This window comes from Coccinella septempunctata, chromosome 2 (genome assembly GCF_907165205.1).
Source record: "Coccinella septempunctata chromosome 2, icCocSept1.1, whole genome shotgun sequence".
Classification (NCBI taxonomy): domain Eukaryota; kingdom Metazoa; phylum Arthropoda; class Insecta; order Coleoptera; family Coccinellidae; genus Coccinella; species Coccinella septempunctata.
Window position 1 is genome coordinate 8105703 of NC_058190.1, and position 21918 is coordinate 8127620.

The following is a 21918-nucleotide window of genomic DNA, read 5'->3' on the forward strand; positions in this document are numbered from 1 at the left end:
TATACCTAGATACCTATGTCTATTCTGTTTTCCGAAATCTCTTCATTTTCATGTAACTTTCTTTAAGCTTGGATGGATGTTACTACAATAATGGGTTTGATTTTGCATGCTCGAAAAATGATTAAATGGTATTATAAAATATGGTATGCCCAACTAAAAAAAATTAGAAATCAAACAATTCTTTGGTATATCTCCAGCAAAACTGACTGAGGTCTACGAAGGCTTATTCAGTTCTCAACATAATATGAATAAACAATCGAAGGAGGCGTATCCAGTGCGAATGAAATGAAGCCATTATAGTTTCGTGAGAGTATAATCCTACCTACGTATTTCGCTGTCGTCATCAAGCAGAATTTTCGTTCAGAGTATCTACTACTAGGATTGCTACAACTGACCAGAAAGAGTGTTAGTCGAGTCGAGAAACCCCATATCCCATATAATATATTGTAACCTGATATTCTTTTAAGGGCAACAGGTGGCAACCAGGCCTTCGGGTTTTGTCAGATGAATAGTTCACCAACTTTTGTTCCCAAACTGACGTTCAATATAGGGATGTTGATGATATGTCGATACGTTGAAAATATCGATACTCTCATTGGAAAAATCGTTCAGCATTCACTGTTTTGCGATATCGCATGACTAGCTTTAAAATCCCTTAATAATAATTGATTTATTTTTATTCCAGTTTTTTTGTGTGTTCAGGTATAAGAATAGTTGAAATGTCCGAAATCAGATTTTTATAATAAATAACCCAGAAAGTTGTGTTTAAAGTATCAATAATTTTACGGTTTCACCTAGCCCTAAAACTTGGTTGACTCAAACTTATATTCGCAAAAATTATTTGCATGACAATAATAACAATGAAGAAATTCCTTAAAATTCTTTAGTGCATCTGATTATATTCTACTTTTTCAATAAGGATACGAAAATAATCCTTTAATTCATTTCCAGATGGACTTGGAGTCTTTCGATAGTGCTTTCGATTATGGTTTGGAAGAAGAGGACTTTTATGAACCGATCAAAAAGCGTCGTGTAACTTTCAACCCTAAGATTTATACGAAGGTGAGTAAATAGTTGTACGCAAAAATGAAATTAAGGAATTTATATGAGAGTTGAAAATATTTGCCGTTTGCCCGTTAAGGTATAGGTACCTGCTGTGGGGAGAAAATTTATAAATAGAAATTTTATTTTAAATATTTTATGCCTTGCCTCAAATTTAGTACAGTTCGTTTTCATTTCTTCATTTCTACTTACTTCAGATACAGGGTATTTCTTCTTGATAGTCTATCCATTGCTCATTGTATTTAATTTAACTCATTTGGATTTTAATGTCCCTTTGTGTCAATGACCATAGCAGTCGAGACACCTTCTTTTAATAAAAAAAAAAAAAAGATACAGGGTATTCCAAATTGTTGAATACCGTACAGTGAAGTGTGTTGGAAAAAGATGCCGAATTTGTTTACAGAATAATGGTATTCAATTTAAGAACTCTTTATGAGTTATATCAAACTCGATTATAGGAATTCTGTTCGATATTCATTCAAATTGAGTGTAGCATGAATGACATGATTTTATTGAAGATGTTTCACCTAAAAAATGAAATTCTATGAACAGGAAGTTTTAATTTCATCATAGGATGGAGATTTATTGAGACTGAACAATTTTGTGATCGCAATGGTTTCATGGAACTCTATAAAAATTTAAATTTCTCTAACATGGGGATTTTGCCTTGAGTAAGAGTACCTTATATATCGACATATACAGGGTGAGTCTTTGACTCTTACAAATATTTTAACAGTGGATTCTTGAGGTCAAAAAAGACACTTTTTTTCCTTGACCATTTTTTCCGAATCTACTCGGTTTAAAAGATACAGGCTGTTGAAAAACCATAAAAAAATGTCATTTTTAGTTTTATCTGAGGTTTTATCTCACAAACAGTTTTATCGAATGAAATGGATTTCGGAATATGGTTTTTCATTTATTTGATTAATCTTTTTCGAACACAAGATATCTCCCACGCCTTGTTGTTTTCTCATTATGACCGTTACTTACCATAAAAATGCCAAAAATTCATAAAACCCAACTATTGAAACTGAGTTGGACGTTGATAATGAATATTTGAACGTTATGTAAAATAAAAGTATTTTTTATATTTCCTCGTATAATGCGTTGTTTTTGAGCATTTTGATCTTAAAAAATTAAAAATTTCTTTGAAATTCGAAAAATTAGGTACTTTAACCGAATGCAACTCTTCAAAAGATCCACAGATGTGTAATGTCACAGATTTAGCTGATTTTTCAGAAAGTAATTTTATTTTTCCAGGGGTGGACAGCTCATGATGTAAATTTAAAATGGCTATATCTTTTCATCAGGGCCGAATCGGAAAAAATGGTACCTATAAGAAAAAAGTGTTTATTTTGACCTCAAGAATCTACTGTTAAAATATTTGTTCGAGTCAAAGACTCACCCTGTATAAATTTTCCAATGTTTTGGGCAAATCGAGATAAAAAACATCTGCATTTAAAATAAAGAAGTATTTTTTTTCCACCCTTAGTAGGTAGAAGACATGAAAAAAGTTGAATATGGTGTAGAACCGTTTTTAGGTATTTTCGAAAATAAAGAGGTTATGAAACATTTTCTAAATCGATAAAATATCAAAATTCGGTTAAGTTTATCTTTAAGACGAATGAAGATATCATTCGACGTTTTTACCTGTCTAGTCTAGAAGTACCAGAAACATACAAAATCAATTTGGGATATGAGATACCCTGTACATCTTGCAGCATCTAGTAGACGGCTTACAGGTTTTAATGAGTAGAATTATACGTTTTGATTTGAACACCATTATTAGGTCTATCTGTATTCATATTTGATCTGGATCAACACCAATTGTTTCTGATATTATTCCCTGAGTAATGGAAGAAGAATACACTGAACACTGAAGTATATTGGACGGAACACAAAGTTCTTCTATCCATTACCTGCATCAAGTTATATAAGATTGTATTTGGAGTTGTTTTGTTGTATATGCTCCTTCTGTGCTATCATTCATAACAGTGTCAAAAAAGAATCTAAAGTTGTAGAATATCTATCAATTTTATCAATGCAGATAATACAGGATGGTCTTTAAATTGTATCCCTTCCGAAAATGTGATTCACTTTGGCCAAATAATCAAACAACAATCTTCGAAATCTTTTTGGGCGCATTTTCTATAATTCATTTTATTTCTTACCTATAGAATCTGCGTTTATTTAGCGAGAATTCATTAGGCCTGACCCTGATTTTTCGTTCAGAATAAGAATAACCATACATCACGAATCTACCAACCAATAATGACATTCGATCCATGTCCGTATTTGTCAAATAAAGTCTTAAGGTGCCTACAGATTACTCTGACGTGGGCCCACGTAATCTGTAGTCAGCCTTACGACAGATTTATTCGGCAAAAAGGGATTATTTATTCGATTATTAACACTATCTGATAGTGGAAAGACATCATTTTTACTTATCCTAAGAATAAGACTTAGCTGCAGGTGAAAGTACCGGGCCTAACTCTTAAAAGTATCTGCAGCACTTCCTGTGAATCATTCATTAGATAAATATCATTTTCGCACAAAAGTTGAAGGTACATTGAATTATCTTCCTCATAAATGTACTCATTTTCTATGCTCTGCCACTGATAACTAACCGAGTTTTGGTTTCTGGTAGACTTTGCCACCTTCTACGTCATCAGCATAACCCTTCCAATCGGCTTTGAAAGGAATTGCAACTCCTTTCTGTATCTTGTACAGTCATCCTATTTTTTTCCGCAATCTACCCACTCTAATGTAATATGCCTACGTACTACTTATGATTTGGCAGAAAATAGCTCGATTTGAGAACTTTTGACCTTTTCGTTGCATCTAAAGGCTGGCTTCAATTACTTCAGATATAAACTATTCTCTGGGATTCACGGTCTATATTCGAAATTTGTTTCATCGTAGCATTTGAGGGTTTTTCAGTACGTATATACTTAAATCCGAGTAAGCGTCTGTTGTGGAGTGTTGAGTCTGCTGTCACAATGATTGTTGGGGTATGGGCAGTAATAATTACGGCTAATCAGTGCAGGCAGCCGGCCGAGTGGGTTAATTTGGCACCGGAAGATGAGGGCAGATATGTGACGTCAAATGTCAGGAAGTCTGCTCACATGAACAAGCAACCAGATAAGGGGAAAGGACTCCTCACGTATAGGGTACACCTTCGTAACGTAAGGTTTCTCTGATTAATGGTCTAGACGCCGTTGAAAGTAGCGACTGGATAATAATAGAATATCAGCGATTTTCGTTTTCTTGTCGTATCCACTTGTACGAACCGTTTGTTTTCCATTTCAGTACCTCCCAATTAGTTTCGGAAATCATAACGTGGACTGCTTCATTAGTGCGGACGGTTTAGCTTTATTTTGAGCGTGCAAGTAAAGAGATACCTTTTTGTCTTTCCTCGTGGAGTTGTCTGATTTTTTAGATTTGTTGATGGACGGGAAGATTTATGAAATGTTAATGAGGTTATTTTTAGATTCACGCATTCCAATCGCAGATCTACGTTGGGAGAAGTATATTACCTAATTGGCCTGAATTCAACAGGTTTGATTCCCAAAATGGTTTTTCAACCCCCCTTTATTGCTTTTCTTGCTGCCTTCAGAGAAGATTATTTTAATCATCGAGATAGAATAATAGAGAGAAGTCATCATCATTCGACTAAAATGGTATCAGATCCGCCATATTGGTACGAGACTCTGACATTCATGAATTTTCTGTCAGTTTTGCGTTTTTTAGAGTTCAATTCTGGTCACATTTACACAATTGCGTTCATGTTTCCGATTCATATTGGACAATAAAATGGTGTCATGTGCTCTACGCAGTTTTTCCGGCAGAGACGAGGTAGATAAAAAGAAAATCACAGGAATAACATTTCATAGGTGAGAATGAGTAATAAACAGATCCGTATTCGTAATTCTTTCATTTCTATCTTGATAATCTGATAGTAATGTATATTATTATCGTCTGAAAAAAAATTCTTTATTTGATATTCGATTAACTTTATTTTAACAGATTTCCTAAAGACCCACTAAGACGTATATCTTGGGTGAAATTTGTTAACCGAGGAATCTGGCAACCTTCGAATTATGAGGTGTTTTGTTCCAAATATTTTACAGCAGAATGTTTTGATCGGACATCACAAAGCTTAGTTCGTCTGCAACGAAATGCGGTTCCCACAATATATGAAGTATGTATAAAAAATACCTACACGTTTATATGATGATTGAGAAAGTAATTTGTTGTTGTGAAATTTCAATTTTTCCTGAAGCCTGAAAGCAAGGAAAATGAGGAATTTAACCTTTTTTGTAAAGTCTATTACTACTATTTCACTTAGATATACTAGCTTTTGTATAGGAATATACTTAAAACTCTTTGCATTATAGGAGGAAGCAGTTCGACCACCAAAAATAAGAATTCTTTCTGATATTGTGATTTCACCACAAACGGAGATTATTGACGCAGTAGTAAATACATCTGCTCTACCAACTTCTGAAACTAGTCCACAAAAAACTGACGATTTACCAAGAATTTCAAATCAAGTGAGCTCGCTTATAGAGAATTCTCCCAGGAAAAGAAAATTACTCACAATATCCATCTAAATATGTTATTTGGATTTGCACGCAGACGGAGAAGGAATTGAAAAATTATTTTTCCTCTGCTGGTTTGAACATCTTACTTGATGTTTTGACCAATAGAATACTCAGAGAATTCACCAATACAAATGTATTCTTAGATTTAGTTGTACATAGTTCAAACCAATCTGTATTTGATAGTCACAGATATTTATTAATTAAAAGCGTTGTTTATAAATAAATTTATGTAAGAATGAAATATTCAATGAAAAGAAAGCGAAATGAAAAAATTAGTATGAGGCACTATAATAATAAAATTATTTTGTTTAAAGGCCAATAAATCATTTACTTTCACAAATCTATATTGTTTCCCTCTTGTTCATCTGGGTATAATACTAGTAAATATTGTCAAATTTTATTCAGATTTCTCAAAAACCGAGTCAAAAACTTTGTTTGGGTGCTCACTTTCAAGAATATACCTATACATCTCATTGAAAGTTTTTTTTTTTTTTTTTGGTGTAGCAGGGGGAAAATCTGCAAACAGACGAACACACCCTCTCCTGAGGGGGAACAGTGTGGGGATTCTCACTCTCTGAGCTCGAGACCCACTAAAAACCCTTAACTGCTTCTTCATAGGTTCCGGGCATTTTGCCTATTAACCAGTTGACTCTTATGGTTTCTGGACTCTCACACGATCGTAGTCGTGTTGATATTTGTATGCTGCCTATAGCTTTTATAGGTTAAGCTCTTCTTTGGTTACATTTAAATCCTTAACTGATCTCTGGGTCTTCGGTGGTAGGTTCTTGACCTTCTAGCTTCTTCCGTTGGATCGTAGTCGACCAATCTTCGTAGTTCCTCATTTGGATGTTGTTTGGCTTTGTCGAATATCCTTTCCGCCTTTCTTTTCATAAATTCTGTAACTGGTTCCCATTCCAAGTCCTTGTAGATTTGTTTGTTCCTAACAAACCAGGGTACGTCCATCGCCATTCTAAGGAGTTTATTCTCAGTGGCCTGTATTTTCTTGATGTGGGTCTTGGCTGCGAAGCCCCATGCCGCCGAACCATATGTGAGTTGTGGTCGCGCAATTGTTTTAATCATCGTCAACTTGATGTTCTTATTCATATGACTTCTTCTGCCTATGAGTGGATAAAGTTTACTCATTGCGGCTTTTGTTTTATCAACTGCACATTTGATGTGGTTTTTCCATGTAAGTCCTCTGTCAAGCGTCACTCCTAGGTATGTTGCTTCATTTTTCCATTCAATCTCTTCTCCATCAACTTCAAGGTTTTCTTCCATCCCCAATCTTCTCTTTTGCAGTAATATTGCTTGAGTCTTTCTTCCATTGATTTGTATTTTCCATTTGATGCACCATTTGAGTAATTCATCTATGGCTTCCTGCAGTCTCCGGTGTATGATCTCTGGGCGTCGATGTCTGAACGCTATTCCTGTGTCATCTGCGTACAAGGTGAGCATATTTCTAGCATTCTTCGGGATATCATAGACGTATATTACGTAAAGCAGAGGTCCAAGTACCGATCCTTGAGGCACTCCCGCTTCTAATTGTCTGGTTTGAGAGGTTGCTCCATCTATTTTCACATACAAGTTTCTATTCCTCAGATAGTTCCTTATAATCTTGCACAGCTTGGTCGAATATCCTGCTTTTTTCATTTTGTAGATTAGGCCTTCGTGCCATACTCTATCAAAAGCTCTCTCAATATCCATCAGAACTAATCCTGTGGCCTGTTTGGTCTGCATTCCTTCGGTGACGTATTCTATGAGCCGTAGTAATTGGAGTTCAGTCGAATGTTCTCGTCGAAATCCAAATTGTTCAGGTGGAATTATCTTCAACATTTCTGTTTCCTCATTCAGCCTTTTAGCGATAACCCTCTCGACGATTTTTCCTAGTGCTGATAGTAGGCTGATTGGTCTATAATTTTGAGGAAATTTCCGTTCCTTTCCAGGCTTGTTGAAAACTATCATTTCTGCAGTTTTCCATCTCTTTGGGTAGTATTCGGTCCTCATCACTCCGTTTGTTATATTCGTCAAGGCTGCTATTCCTTTTCTAGGCAATTTCTTCAACATATAATTCGTTATCTTATCTTCTCCCGGCGCTTTCCTGTTTTTCAATTTCATTATGATCTCTTTGATTTCTGTTGGTGAAGCCGGTTTTGGAATGGTTTCGGTTTCCGGTGGTTCCATCATCAGTTCTTCGTTTGCCTCCACTTCTTCTTCTAGATCTTCATTGTCATCATCATTTCTGTAATTTATTCTGGCTTCTCTCTCAATTGAGTAGGCCAGTGCTTCGGCTTTCTCAAGTCTCGTATATACCATTCCGTTTGCTCCATGCAGTGGAGGTATAACTGTCCGTTCTCGTCGTAAGCGTTTTTGCATTTTCCAAGCCGAGTGATCTATTGTATTCAGTTCCCTTAATCTCTGGTGCCATCTGCTATTACGCAGTTCTGTTAAAGCATTTTTCAATATCTGGCTATGCTTATTCAGTTTCTTCTTGTCTTCTTCTCTTTTTGTTGTTCTGTAGATTTTTCTGAGTCTTCTGTTCTTTTTTATAAGTTCCTTTATATCCCTTGGCGTATCTCCGTGTGAATGTTTCGGAATTGGTTTCCTTATTCTCTTGGTGCTTTCTTCATAGGCTTCTTTTATTTGATTTTCCAATTTTTCAACTGCTTCATCTAATTCATCCCGGGTGTTTATTTGGGGAATTTCCGTGATTTTCTCCTGAAGTAAATTCTTATATTTCTCCCAGTCTGTGCGATCCTTGGTTTGTGTCTCTTCTTCGTTTCTTGGGCCATGTCCCACTATGAATTCTATGGGATTGTGGTCTGAAGTTCCGTCTTCTATTGTATCAATGCTGATTTCTTCAGTGATGTCTTTCATTACGACAATGTCCAGTACATCAGGTAGTCCATTTACTCTTGGTATATAGGTCGGTATATCAGGTCCTATTACAACTGCATCAAGTTTTTCAGCATAAATCTTCAGTCTTCTCCCGTTGGTATTTTCCACTCTACTATTCCATTCCTGCGATTTGCAGTTAAGATCACCAATTATGATTTTAGGGTGCCTTCCTTCTAGTAGCATTTTTAGATCCTCTTCCAGCATGTCCTTATCCGGTGATTTATAAGTTGAAATAATCTTCACTTGTCCTCGATTAGTATTCACAATAATCGATATTGCTTCTACTTCTTGTCCATTGAATATTTGGTCGAAATGGTGATCCATATTCTTTCTAGCCAGTATAGCAATGCCACCTGTGCTGTTAGGTCTATCATTTCTGTAGATATCGTAATTGGGAAATGCTATCCGAACGTTGGCGTTAAGTCTTGTTTCTTGGAGAGCTATGACATCCGGTCTCTTCTCTTCAATCAGTTCTTCGAATTCTGATCTGCGGGCTCTCAATCCTTCGACGTTCCAAGAGACAATTATGAGATTGTTCTTTATCGTCGTATCAGCCATTAAATATTCTTAATTATTTGCTGCATCTTCTTCTCAATCTCTTTCTCCAGATTGTGCATCATCGTGCTGAGGAGGTTTTTCGTGAACTTATCTAGTTCCTCAGTGATTCCAGAAATTCCTTTCCTGGTTTCGGCTTTTTTGACGGTTTTTGACTTTTCTTTCTTTTTCTCTGGATTCTCCGTGTCTTTGACCACTTTGGTTGCAGTTTCCTGGAGTTTCTTCACTTCCGAAGAGTTTTGGGATGGCCTCGGTGTATTTTGTGTTGGCCTCGAGCTGGTCTGGTTCGATCTTGGCGATCTCTTGGTCTTTTTAGTGACCAATTTCCATTCGCTACATCCCTTGTAGCTGGCTGGATGTCCTTGCTCTCCGCAGAGAACACAAGAGGCATTTCGCTCCTCGTTCTCCCTGGTAAGCGTACACTCCTTGGAGCTGTGATTACCGGAGCATTTCACGCACCTCCATGGAAAAGTGCACTTACTTTGGGCATGTCCATATCGCTGACAGCGGTAACATTGTCCAGGCCCAATCGTCCTTCTCTTAGGTTCAACAACACAGTTCATGTTGTAGAGCCTTTTCACCTCGAAGATATCCTTATTCTGGGTTTTAACCAGCAATAAGGGCATCGGCTGTTTTGTTTTATTTGAGGTCATCCTTATGACCTCAGCATCGACGATCCCTTGATCCTTGAGGTCGTCAAGGATCGTCGGGATATCTGCATCCAGCGGTAGGTATCTCACTACCGCGTATATTTTCTTTTCTTCCTCCCGTTGAAGAGTGTAAAACTCCCTATTTATTTTATGAAGGAAGTCCGTCATCCTTCTATGATCATCGGCGCTTTGTGGGACGATTCTTATACCGTCCTTTACTGTCGTCGCTCTTTGGTATTTAATACCGTTTCGCATTAACGCGTTCGAAATTGAAGTCCATTCGGACGTACCTCTCAGGGTCACAGGGGGGATTTTTTCTTTTCTCTCCACTGGAGTGGTTTTCTCTTGGTCTGGGGTTTCCAAGACTCTTTTCTTGTTTGTATCTTCATTTGACGAGCAGCTATCCTTTCTCACTCTTTTGGCGGGTGGGGAAATTTTGGTTTGAGGGGTTTTGACCACCTCCATCTTCTGTTTTTGAACCGGTAAGTTCACTTCTTGGACATTTTTCAAAATAATGTTCTTCTTGAGTGCTTTGGAGTAACTTTCCTTATTTCCCTCCTGCAACTCGAGCCTCTCCCTGAGATTTTTAATCTCAGCAACTAAGCTAGATACGCATCTATCTAACTCATTCACCCTCGCTTTCAAACTTGCGTTCTCCTCTCTCAAAATATCGTGTTCGGACACGACATTAGCGATTTCTGGCGCGTCTTCTTCCATTACGGAATCGCAGTCCGAATGGTCAGACATTTTAGAATCTAATTAATAATTACTTTGCTACTCAAAGAATTTGGAAATAAAATTTTTCAAGACAAAAGAAAAATGGCTAAGTTATATATTTTCTATACTATGAGAAAAATAAAACGACTCACCAGTGATATCCGTGGAACCAGCGATCTTGGAGGTGATCTGGACTCTACACTGAACACACTGAATTTGAACGAATTTCCGCTCTATAACGCATACACTTATAGAACTTACAAAAAACTTCGGAAGTTTCGTAGACGGAATCAAAAATTCCGTAGCTTCGCTAGTGTCAACTTTCACTTCGACTTTCTCTTTTACAACACATTGAAAGTTTACTTAATCCGACTCTGTACTATCCGCCATATTGGTCCCAGACTTAGCCACGCCTAGTGATACCGTTTTTTTCTAGCACTATTGAATCTCATAGCGTCTCCTCTCTATTCTATCTCGATGATTTTAATTAATATTATGCATGAATGTTCATTAATTATAATAACAAAACAACACTGCAAAGTCTCAGAAATATTTCAACTCCTACCATTCCAAATCACAATTGAAAGGAGAAAGAAGCTTGATCCAATTCATATCCCAATGGTCACATCTGGATGGTCTCGCTCGGCTTTCCGAAAAAAATACAGGGTGTTTTAAAAATACCGGAAAGGCTTTTTAATTAGGCTGGAGAGGAGAATAGAAAAAAATAATTGATATAAAAGTTTCTGTATGGCTCTGCGATGATGACTCTTAGCTTGACCTTAACCTTGAAGGTCATTTCAAAGTCAAATGGAATCATACAATTTAGATGGCAGAAAAAAGAGCAGCGGATTTAAGTATGGAAATGGCCTTGAGTGGCCTTTTCATTACTTCAGGGCTCCCACAAGATCTAACTTTTCCGACTAGAGTAGTTATTTATGTACCAAGGACGAGAAACTGTCATTACAGTCAAGCCTGCAAATTCATATAGCCGAGGCGCAGCCGAAGCTAGCAAGCACGCGAGACAATATAGACAGTTTTTTTTCGTTGACCTCACATACCTTTATGAAAGTTAGTAGTTATCCATTTGTTGGCCTTATCTATATCATCGTAATTGCCAATTCCCTGAGCTCTGTTGAAGTGTTACTGTTACCCATATCGCTATCACTATCCGTTCTTGCTTATACTGAACACTAACTTTCAAACCACGTACCTAATTCACTCGTAAAATCTACAAGATTTCGTAAGGAATTAATTTGACCTCAGCAAATGACAGTTATTGTCTCAGGCACTCATGTTTTCATCCAATTCTGTTTTCACAAAATTGATTCAATCGCCCTGGGATCTAATATTGTTTAGTGACGAACAACAGGACGAAAAGTGTTTGCGGACGAAAAGTGTCTGCGGACTAAAAGTGTCTGCGGACGAAAAGCACCTGACTTTAAAGTTTTCCACTTTTCGTTCGGATATTTGTACGTAAAATGTCATTTTTTGTTCAGGTCGACGAAAAACAAAAATTAGGAAAATGTGCCAGAAGTTTCTGTGTTTTTTCCTGGCTACTCGACGATGACTTCAACTTCTAACTCGATCTACAAAAACATTTGAAGGTCAAATGTGATTTTTCAAAAGGGATCGTATACTTTTCATGTAAGAACTGGAAATTTAACTTTCTGTTATAACCTTTAGTGAATACCCGAAATCATATCATAACACAGATATATAGAGTGTTTTCAAATGTGAGGCTTTTTTTGACAGAAGGTAGTACTCATCAAAAGAAGTCTTTTAACCACAAATTGTCTATATATAAAATATCCAAGATGGCTGTGGAAGGTGACTCCGGTATCGCAAAAACGAAACAAAACATAAACATATGGCTGGACAGTGAATGGTTCAGTACCAAGTTCATCGGATTAGATGCATCAGGTCACTTTTGAGAGAATTTGAGATTTTGGGGTATCATTCTATTTTTAGAACTTGTGTCCTAAGTCTCTTCTGTCAGTTGGTAACGAAATGAACCATTTCATAAAATCGTGTAGGTAACTGAAAAATAATGGGAACAATTCGGCAATCCTAAGAGTCTACTTTCATTACCACGTTAATATCGAACGAGCTAATATCCTAAACGAAACCGCATGGTCGAATCAGGAGATAAGTTTTTTCCCACTGCTTTTCGATAATTCAGCTAACAAACGGTCTAGAGTCTAGGGTCGTAATCTATTACAGTAATCATTTTCAATTTTTTTTTTTCAACTTTGTCATGTTTAAAGTTTTGTATAGGTGATTTTTGGTGAAACGCTTCATTTTGACCAATTCTACCTTCTGTTGAAAGAAAAGCCTCACCTTCAAATACACCCTGTATAACAAGGTCAGATTGGTCAGAGTCAAAGCCTACATAACCATCGGATAGCCAGAAAAATTTACAGATACTTGCTTTGCTAAACTTTCTGAAATTGCTTCGGGAAATTCACGAACTGTTTTTCATACACAGGTATTCCAATCCATATGTACATACTGGGTGTTCGTAAATTTTAGGTACAAACGAAAAAAGGAGATTCCTTGAGTAATATTAAAAAAAAAGTCTCATAAACATTGTACAGCGAACGATTCGTTTTCTAGATGCAGGGTGTTAAAGTTAGATTTTTTTTTCAAGTTTTTCTCTTACAGTATCCACACACAAGATATTCAACTGAAATTTGGCATACATATTATAATTGATGGTCCACACCATGTGATCTGCTAATTTCGGTAGCAATTCTACTAGGTGATATTTTTTCTCAACATTGTCCCATGTTTTCCATCAGAACTCTTTCTGGAGAGCAACTGTTATTTTGAAAAAATGTAAAAAGGGCTTTATTATTACTCTAAACTTTTTGGTCTGGTAGTTTTATCTTATCTTCTACCGATTTGGAGAAGAAAATTGGAAACGATTCTCTGGAATTCCTCAAAAAAATCCGAATTGTCATGAAAATTCAGTAGGTAAGCTGTGGTGAATACATTCATTGTTAGTTGTGTCATATCTGATTGAAATCGGTTTTTCTAATAATGAATGTGTTTTCCAACTTTAACACCCATGTATCTCGAAAACGAAACGTTTGCGATTCAATGTTTCTGGAACTTTTTTTTTGACATTACTTAAGGAATCACCCCTCCTCGTTTGTACCTTCAATTAAGGAACACCCTGTATAAACGTTTTAACTATAACATATCCAGTAGCTCCTTTCTTGGTTGAGTGTTGAGTGCAATAAATTTTCAATCACCAGTTTACAGACTCGCAACAGATAAGGCAAAATCGTCGAATCCGAGGTGAATGAAAGTAAAAAAAGCATTTGTAAAACTTGAACGGAGTCTAACGGGCTTGAAATATCAACTACCTACGCCGCCTCTGAGACCTGTCTTACCGTGAGCGCGCACTGTTCTTTTATGCAGGATGGCGCGCGTATCTCGCATGATGAATAAATTTATTAAATATATTCAGAATGTGTACGAACGCAACAGCTCACCTTACGTTTACAACAAATAAGTCTAGAGGGTACCTTTTAAGGTAGGCAGGGGCCAGAAGTAGACTGGAGATGGGAATATCAAAGAAAAATCGAAATCTGAAAACTTCTCGGATGTCACTAATACTAGCCTGATGAGAACAATATAATTTTTCAATATCTTAACTGCTAATTCTCTATCGACAAAACGTTTGTTGCAAAATTAAAGGCAGATATTGTTCGATGAGATCTGAATGTTGTATAGTTTCACACCAGTTGGAGATAAAGGGATAAAAAAGCAGTCAAGTGGTTTCTCTTCAGGTGACTGAAAATGAAGGTTTGCGAAACATGTGTCGTGGTTGAACTACTCAATGTCTTTTATTTCTCAATATCATCATTATTGTTATTATTACGATGGAGATTACTATTAAAAAAAGATTATAGAGTAGAAATGTAAGAAACGACCACATTTGCCACATTTGATAATGAGATGGCGCTGAAACGCACTATCAATTACAGTGACTCTATCAAACACAGTGGCGACAATTGGAAATTTAGTAAGAATATGGCGGCTTAGAAGCACAGATTTCAATGCTGTGATCTCTAATTCGGAATGCGGATTGGCACACGTCACGTCATGTGACCAAATCCGCCATATTCTCGCTAAAACGATAAAAAACGAGACCACAATTGTCGCCACCGTGTTTGATAGAGTACTATCAATTGTGTCAATACAAAAACAATAATAGTTTTCTGTTTTATAATAGGGAATACTTCTTCTGACGAAAATGATGTATTATTTATGAAATATTTTTGAAACGTTACATTTTGAAATAACCGTTTTAACCGTTTCCCCAAAAAAAAAAGATTTTAAGTACTTAAAAATGAAAAATAAAAATGGGTATTCAAAATTTGAAGAGTTTTTTCTATTGTACAAGTTGGCAACATCGACAAAAAAATGCGTTGATATTAAAGGACAACAAATACACTATCTTGTATTTGATGAAATAGACAAGGATGGCCATCCATGTAATGATAATTCAAAATTATGGACAACAAATAGAGCTTTTACTAAGACACAAAAGTAGATCGTGATCTGCTATACGTCAAGGGTGTTATTTCTGTGCAATACATTGTTTTGAACTTAGTTGAATTTATACCAGGAACTACTATGTATGAACGAATATTCAATATAGCATCATCACATTCACATTTCAAAAATTCTTCTACATATTAGTTCCAGAATTTTCAGAAAAGCAATTGAAAATAACCTTACAGAGTTATACAAGACCTGTATGTTAGCCCGTCAGTATACTTTCTTTATGTTTTTTTATGATTTCTTTATGATATGATATCTTTATGACACAACATACAAATTGATTAATGAATGAACAAAACAGTCACAGCAGGTTTCATGAAAGTTGGACTTTCCAAACAACAATTTTCTTTTCTGAATATATTGAAGGAGTAGCCATTGAGAATCATTGACGTATAAGGGTCATAATTTCCCCTAAATAGGGAAAATTATGCAAGCGATACTTCCTGCATACAACAATTTACTTGGATGAACAATCCTCAATTGGCTTGCAGTAAAATGTCCACTGCACTTCGTAGTCAGTAGTATTTGCTGAAATCATTGTCTTAACGCCCTGAAAATTCAGTCTACTTCGGAGCACTGGAAATAAAAATCAATGAATGATCGAGTCACATATGTTACCAGTTTTAATACTTACATTTCCATTTTCCTTAATGATGTTAACTTAATTTCGGAAAATCCATTTTATTTGACCCACTGTTCCTCACCTTGCAATAATTTTCGAATGGGATTTTGAGATTTTTCACCAAGTAATTAGGAAAAAAAAAAGTAACTAGAAGGAGCAAGACAAAAAGCGGTACGAGAACCAAAACATTCAAAACCTCTTTGATCAAAATGGCCATCTGAAATCTCACAAAATTTCATGTCTCTGCAAAAGACCCTCAAATTAATATCGAAGTCAGTCTTAGGGACCTAGTAACACATTTAAAACACGAGAAGGCGCTCACATCACTTTAGTCGCTTCGTTTCCCATCTCCCATCTTTTTACTCTATAATCTTTGCTATCGATATAATGCTTTGGAATTAATATCAAGTACAATTTTGTTTCGTTCCAGTTACACTTTCTACATTTGTTACAGTAGCGATTTATTTTATTTTTTTCGAATATGTCATGCAACATGTATCAACATTAATATTTTTTACATGGTACTACCCAGTTCTGTGGAAAAAATCAAGAATAAACCAAATGTATAGGTACAGCAACCATAAGAAATTCACAACAACCCTAAAAATAACCTCTGATAATCTGAAATAAGAAATATCAAAAAAATCCAGACGTGGAAAATCTTTCTCAGCTATGTCGTCAAATATCTGTTCGTTAAAAAATGTTTGCAATAGTATCTCGGCACCTGCTCGGTAAAAAATATGGGATCATATAGAAATTGACAACCTCTAATTAGTCTGATGAATTTAGAATGGTCATTAGTCAGTTTATAAAGAAAGAATAGGTGTAAAGGCACTCTTCCATCCTTGACGGATGGCAACTTCAACGATTATTATAATGCATCATAAATTACAGAAGCGCTAGAAATATTTATACTTCAAATAAGCAACAATTCTCAGAAATTGATTCTACACCTCCTCAAGGTCGCCAATATACAGGGCGAGTCTCTTGTGCCCTTGTTCATCGAAAAATACGATCGAATTTTTTTGTCATTAGAATCCACGATTTGCGGAAATAATTAACAAAATTCATGTCGGAAACTCTTTCAAATCTTTGAATTTCCACAACATCTAATTCAGTATCTTGTATATTGTTAAGTCTATGGTAACCCTCGAATTACTTGTTTCACTACACACTACATAGAACAAGATGTTTTCAATCGTCAATTATAATATCTTGGATTTCAGAATACTGACAAGTACTTGTTGTCTATCCCATCTAAATTAAATGTATTCAAATATAATAAACCTTTGTCGTATCTATATTAGATATCAGTAAAAAACGTGATTTTCGAATTGTAGCTATAGATTATGTAAAAGGCTAAAAATTATTTTGTCCAATGAGTACTTCAAAAAGTTTTATGAGAGAGTAAAAATGGAAATTTCATTCTGCCCTTGCACAATATTGTTCTTCACTTGTACTACATTGTTTATTTTTTTATAATGAAACTGAAAATATTACACAATTATCGATTTTCATCACAAATATTCATTACAAACCTTTCGTCTCTGGAAGAAAGTGGAAATATATTATACAAATAATGTGAAAGAGTTTCTTAGCGATTCATTGCGAACGTGTTAACTTCCGTACTCAAAATTGACTTGTATCAGTAGAGTTGATACAAGCAAGCCACCAGCGTTTCTCATTTGGATTCGTATAATGATTTTCCATCAAGATCTTCAGCCACTAAATGTCGGTTGCAATTTTTGTTTTATGCTCTTATATTTTCTCAATTAAGAATCTGAATCATGGATTCACTGGAACAGACGTCCTAAGCATTGTCAACATCGACACAAATTCCTCTATGATAAACATCAGGGGCGAAAGATAACAGTGCCACAATGACTTACTAATTGTCCCTAATAGGAGCTTAATAAGTTGTGGTTTCCCATTAATGACAGTCTACCGAATTAATAATTTTAAGAACGCATTGCTATCCCGAAACAGACGTCACAACAACGAGAGTGAACAGGCATGCAATATGCATAAAAATAATAGTCATATCCGTCAGGCATTTTTATTGCTTTTTATTTGTTTCTTTAAAGGATTCGTTGGATATCCGAACAATTGGACACGTATCGTGAATACTTACGTACACTATTCACTGCCTATGGAAAAGTGTGAATTAAAACCAAGGAATTATTATTTTTACCTTACCTTTTACAATCTATAACGAAAATTCTATTTTTTTAGGAATGATTTTGTCTTCCTAATGTTCGATTTCTTCGAAATGTTTTCCATAATAAATCTCATTGAGATTATTAGTGTGAATGTTGTGGAGTTACCCCAGGGATAATTATTTTCACATTACTTTTAACTATTTATTGTGACTCATCTAATTATTTTAATTTTAATAATGATAATATTAACCGTCATTTATGGAGGAACAAAATATACTTGAGCAATCCCATATAGGCGATTTCTAGCTTTAACTTACTCACCATTTCATCCAAACGGCTCGGCTTTAAAAATACAGGCTGTTGGAAAACCATAAAAAATGTTATTCTTAGTTCTCACAAATGGTTTTACCGAATGACAAAAATTTTCTGAATATATAGTTTTCATTTATTTGATGAATCTTTTTGGAACACAAAATATCATCCTCATCCACGTCTTCCCGTTTTCTCATTATCGCCATTAGGTACCATAAAAAAATCTCCATATTTTCTAGTATAATGCTGTTTTCCAATAATTAATTCGATGTTCAAAATCAAACAGTATATGTGAAATTTGAAAAATTGAGTATTTTGGTTAAATACAACTCTGTTTAAAAGATCCACATATGTGTATTGTAATAGATTTAGTTAGTTATTCTGAAGGTAATTTTGGTTTACCAAGGGTTGGCACAGCTTATTATGAAAATTCAAAATGGCTATATCTTTTTATCAGGCCGAATCAAAAAAAATGGTAGAGGAAAAAAGTGTTTATTTCGACCTCAAGAATCTACTGTTCAAATATTTTTACGATTCAAAGACTCACCTTGAATATTTGAAATGGGCATCAAATTTTTTTTCATTTTTTTCCTGAAAATTCTAAATCTGCTTCAGATGACATGTCCTACAGATGATGGGTTTGACGTATAAAACGATATTGTCATAAGTCATCAGAATGAATTGCTTATACTTTGGTGAATTTAATTGCTAAGCCGAATTAATTACAAAATATTGTGATATGAATTTCGTGTTCACACATACATCAACACATTCTGAATTGATGTGGTTGATACTCGATGAACATCATTGAACTCAAAAAGTGCATTACCAATATATTACAGTAGCATCTTCAGGTTAAGATGCACTAAAGATGCTACTGTGATAGAAAAACAGGTCTCGTGGTTAATTAACTCATGTTAGCAAAAATCACATAGTTAATTCAGTTTTTCAGTTCAAAAGACATACTTTAATATCTATAATTTCCATATTATACAGGGTGAGACTTCGGCTCTTACAAATATTTTAACAGTAGATTCTTGAGGTCAAAAGAAACACTTATTTCCCATACAATCTTTTCCGATTCGGCTCTGATACAAAGGTATAGCCATTTTAAGTTTTCATAATGAGCTGTGCCACCTCTGGAAAAATAAAATAACTTTCAGAATAACTAGCTTAATCAGAGACACTACACATCTGTGGATTTTTTAAACAGAGTTGTAATCAACCAAATTACCCAATTTTTCAAATTTCACAGATACTTTCAAATTACTCGAAAACAGCGCACTATACGAGAAAATATGAGGAATAATTTTATTTCACAAAACGTTCAAAGATTCAGCAGATATCGTACAACTTAGTTTCAAGAGTTGGGTTCTTTGAATTTTTAATAATGAGAAAATTGGGAAACGTGTTCGTAACTTGTGAGATAGAATTGAACATTTCTTTATGGTTTTTCCTGTATCTTTTAAACCTAGCCGATTCGGAAAGAATTGTAGAGAAACAAAGTGTTCCTTTGGACCTCAAGAATCTACTGTTGAAATATTTGTACGAGTCAAAGAATCACCCTGTATAAACTTCAAGTGAAGAAACTCTTTCGAAAACTGAAGCAAAAGTCACATTTGGAATTCATCAGGTCGGCATGATTTGTAAGGTATGAGCAGAAAGGCATTGCAATTACATGAAGTTGGTAATTTTTCAAATATAACAGAGGTCTTGTCCTTTTCTTCGAAAGGTATGAAACACTGACCACTTATATATCACAACAAGTAGGATACCTAATATAGGAATGTAATATATAATTGCCCTGTCAAAGATAAAAAATAGAAAAAGACATTTATAATGAAAAAACCGCAAAAAACATAACATCAAACCTCAAAACTAAGAACTAAATGACACTTTCATTGCTCAAAACGATCTCCTCAATGCATTCAATCATTGCCAACGTTTCGACTCAAGTCCTTGTCTTTTTCGAGCAAATTTTGACTCGACAGCAACATTCGAAAATATGAGAATTAAAAATCTTTAAAAAAGTTTCTTCCTTATTTCTTTTGGTAAGCTTTTAGGACGGATTCATAGACTTCGAGTTTATGATATACTCTGTGCTGCTCGTTCTATTTTTCGAGCTGAATAGTCTATTTCTATGATTGATACTCCGGAACTCTCAGTCTTATTTTGTAACCAGAAATCACGCTTCGTCTGTATTTCGAATAAATTTGTGTATTCGAAAAAAGTATGGATTGAGTCAACACTGATGACATCATCAAAACTTGGGCAAATTTAAATTGATCTGCACCGGGATTTTTTGAAATTCAAAGGTTTTTGGGAAAATAAGTATGTTCCAGCTTTCATTTTATTCCTTCCATTCCAAAGTGAGAGAAAGACAAACAGGCATCTGTTTCAGTAGGGATCGATTGTGTTGGCTATTTAGATCATAACCTCGCTCATTTTGTCCACCCCATACAAGAGAAGGTGTACAGAAATAGTACCAAATATGAAATCTGATTCTATGCACCGAAATCTCACACGTGCTCAACCCGTTATATTCGACGACTTCAATCTAAAAATAAATGATAAAAAGTCATTTATTTCGTTCCGGGGAATGAATCACCTTCGAATATCTCGCATTCAGTAGTCCTGGCGTTAAACAAACGTAACCGGAAGCGATCCTTCAGGTTGAACGTTCGGAACTCTCACGCCGGAAATCTATACGCATAGAAAAGTATAATTAAAATATCGGTGACATTCAGGTAACAGATGAAATAAAAATGCCGTGGTGGAAAATTAAAATAGCTCTTAGTTTCTTTGGTTCCCTTTGAACGGTTAAATACGGATTAAGTGCTGTAATCGTTCGTAATTATTGCTATTGCTTCCGGACATGAATGAAAGAAGAGCCTCAGTTTGCGTGCAGGTTCTCATTGACGATTAGGTTCGATACTTAGGCCAGAAAGATTCGTATTTTCATTCAATGTATTGCACTGCTGAAGAAGAAAATTTCTGACTACACACAGTGCCGCTGTGATCCATATCGTCATTTTGGAAATAATCTTTTTTCTCTAATGTTACTCTTGCAGTGCACAAGTAGTTTCAGATAATAAAGGGTGTCCCGGGAGTAACTTAACATACTCTTATTAGAAATAGATTAGGACTAGCTGAGTGATTTCGCCGGAAAGCTACAGGGTGATTTTCGAAATTCATGGAATTACTGAAACCATCATCAAAGCCAAACTTATCGACGGAATTTATTGAAACTTGGAAATTTATTGGCACATGCTAAGATCTAGTCAGAGAGATATCAATTATTCCAATATTCCAGGGCCGGACTTATTAATCTTTATTTAAGAGTTCAGGGTAAAAATATCAATTTGTATTTCGGATTCCGAATAATTGTTTAGCTTCCTAGAAAGGAATTCACAAAAGCAGTACTGAGGTATCTCGTGGAAGTTTTGAATGAACATGAAGCGTAAGGATCTTCCCGAAAATTTCAGTGAAAATCAACATAATCAGGGACATCATAAGAGGCATAATGCCTGAGCCCTGGTTTTCTGAGTTCATTAATTCCATGAATAGAAAAATAGACAATTTGCGCCACATGAAACAGAGAACAAGGGGAATATTCAGAAGCCTAAGGATGATCTTCATACGTATAGGAATTCCCTTCAGGATAATAATGTTGAATTTCATCCTAGAATCCCAAATTTATCGCAAACTATAATTAGTGAATGTGAAAGAAAACTCAACAATTACCGATAGATTCAGGTGACTTGGGACAG

The 21918-nt window shown here is 35.4% G+C and overlaps 1 protein-coding gene across 1 annotated transcript in view; it reads left to right on the forward strand.

Moving 5' to 3' along the window:
• Positions 1-21918, forward strand: part of LOC123306577 (ETS-like protein pointed) — a 292945-nt gene that overhangs the window by 15246 nt on the left and 255781 nt on the right. The window contains exon 2 of the mRNA XM_044888632.1: positions 952-1062. Within this exon, the coding sequence (XP_044744567.1) occupies positions 952-1062 (111 nt within the window). The remainder of the gene's footprint in view (positions 1-951; positions 1063-21918) is intronic.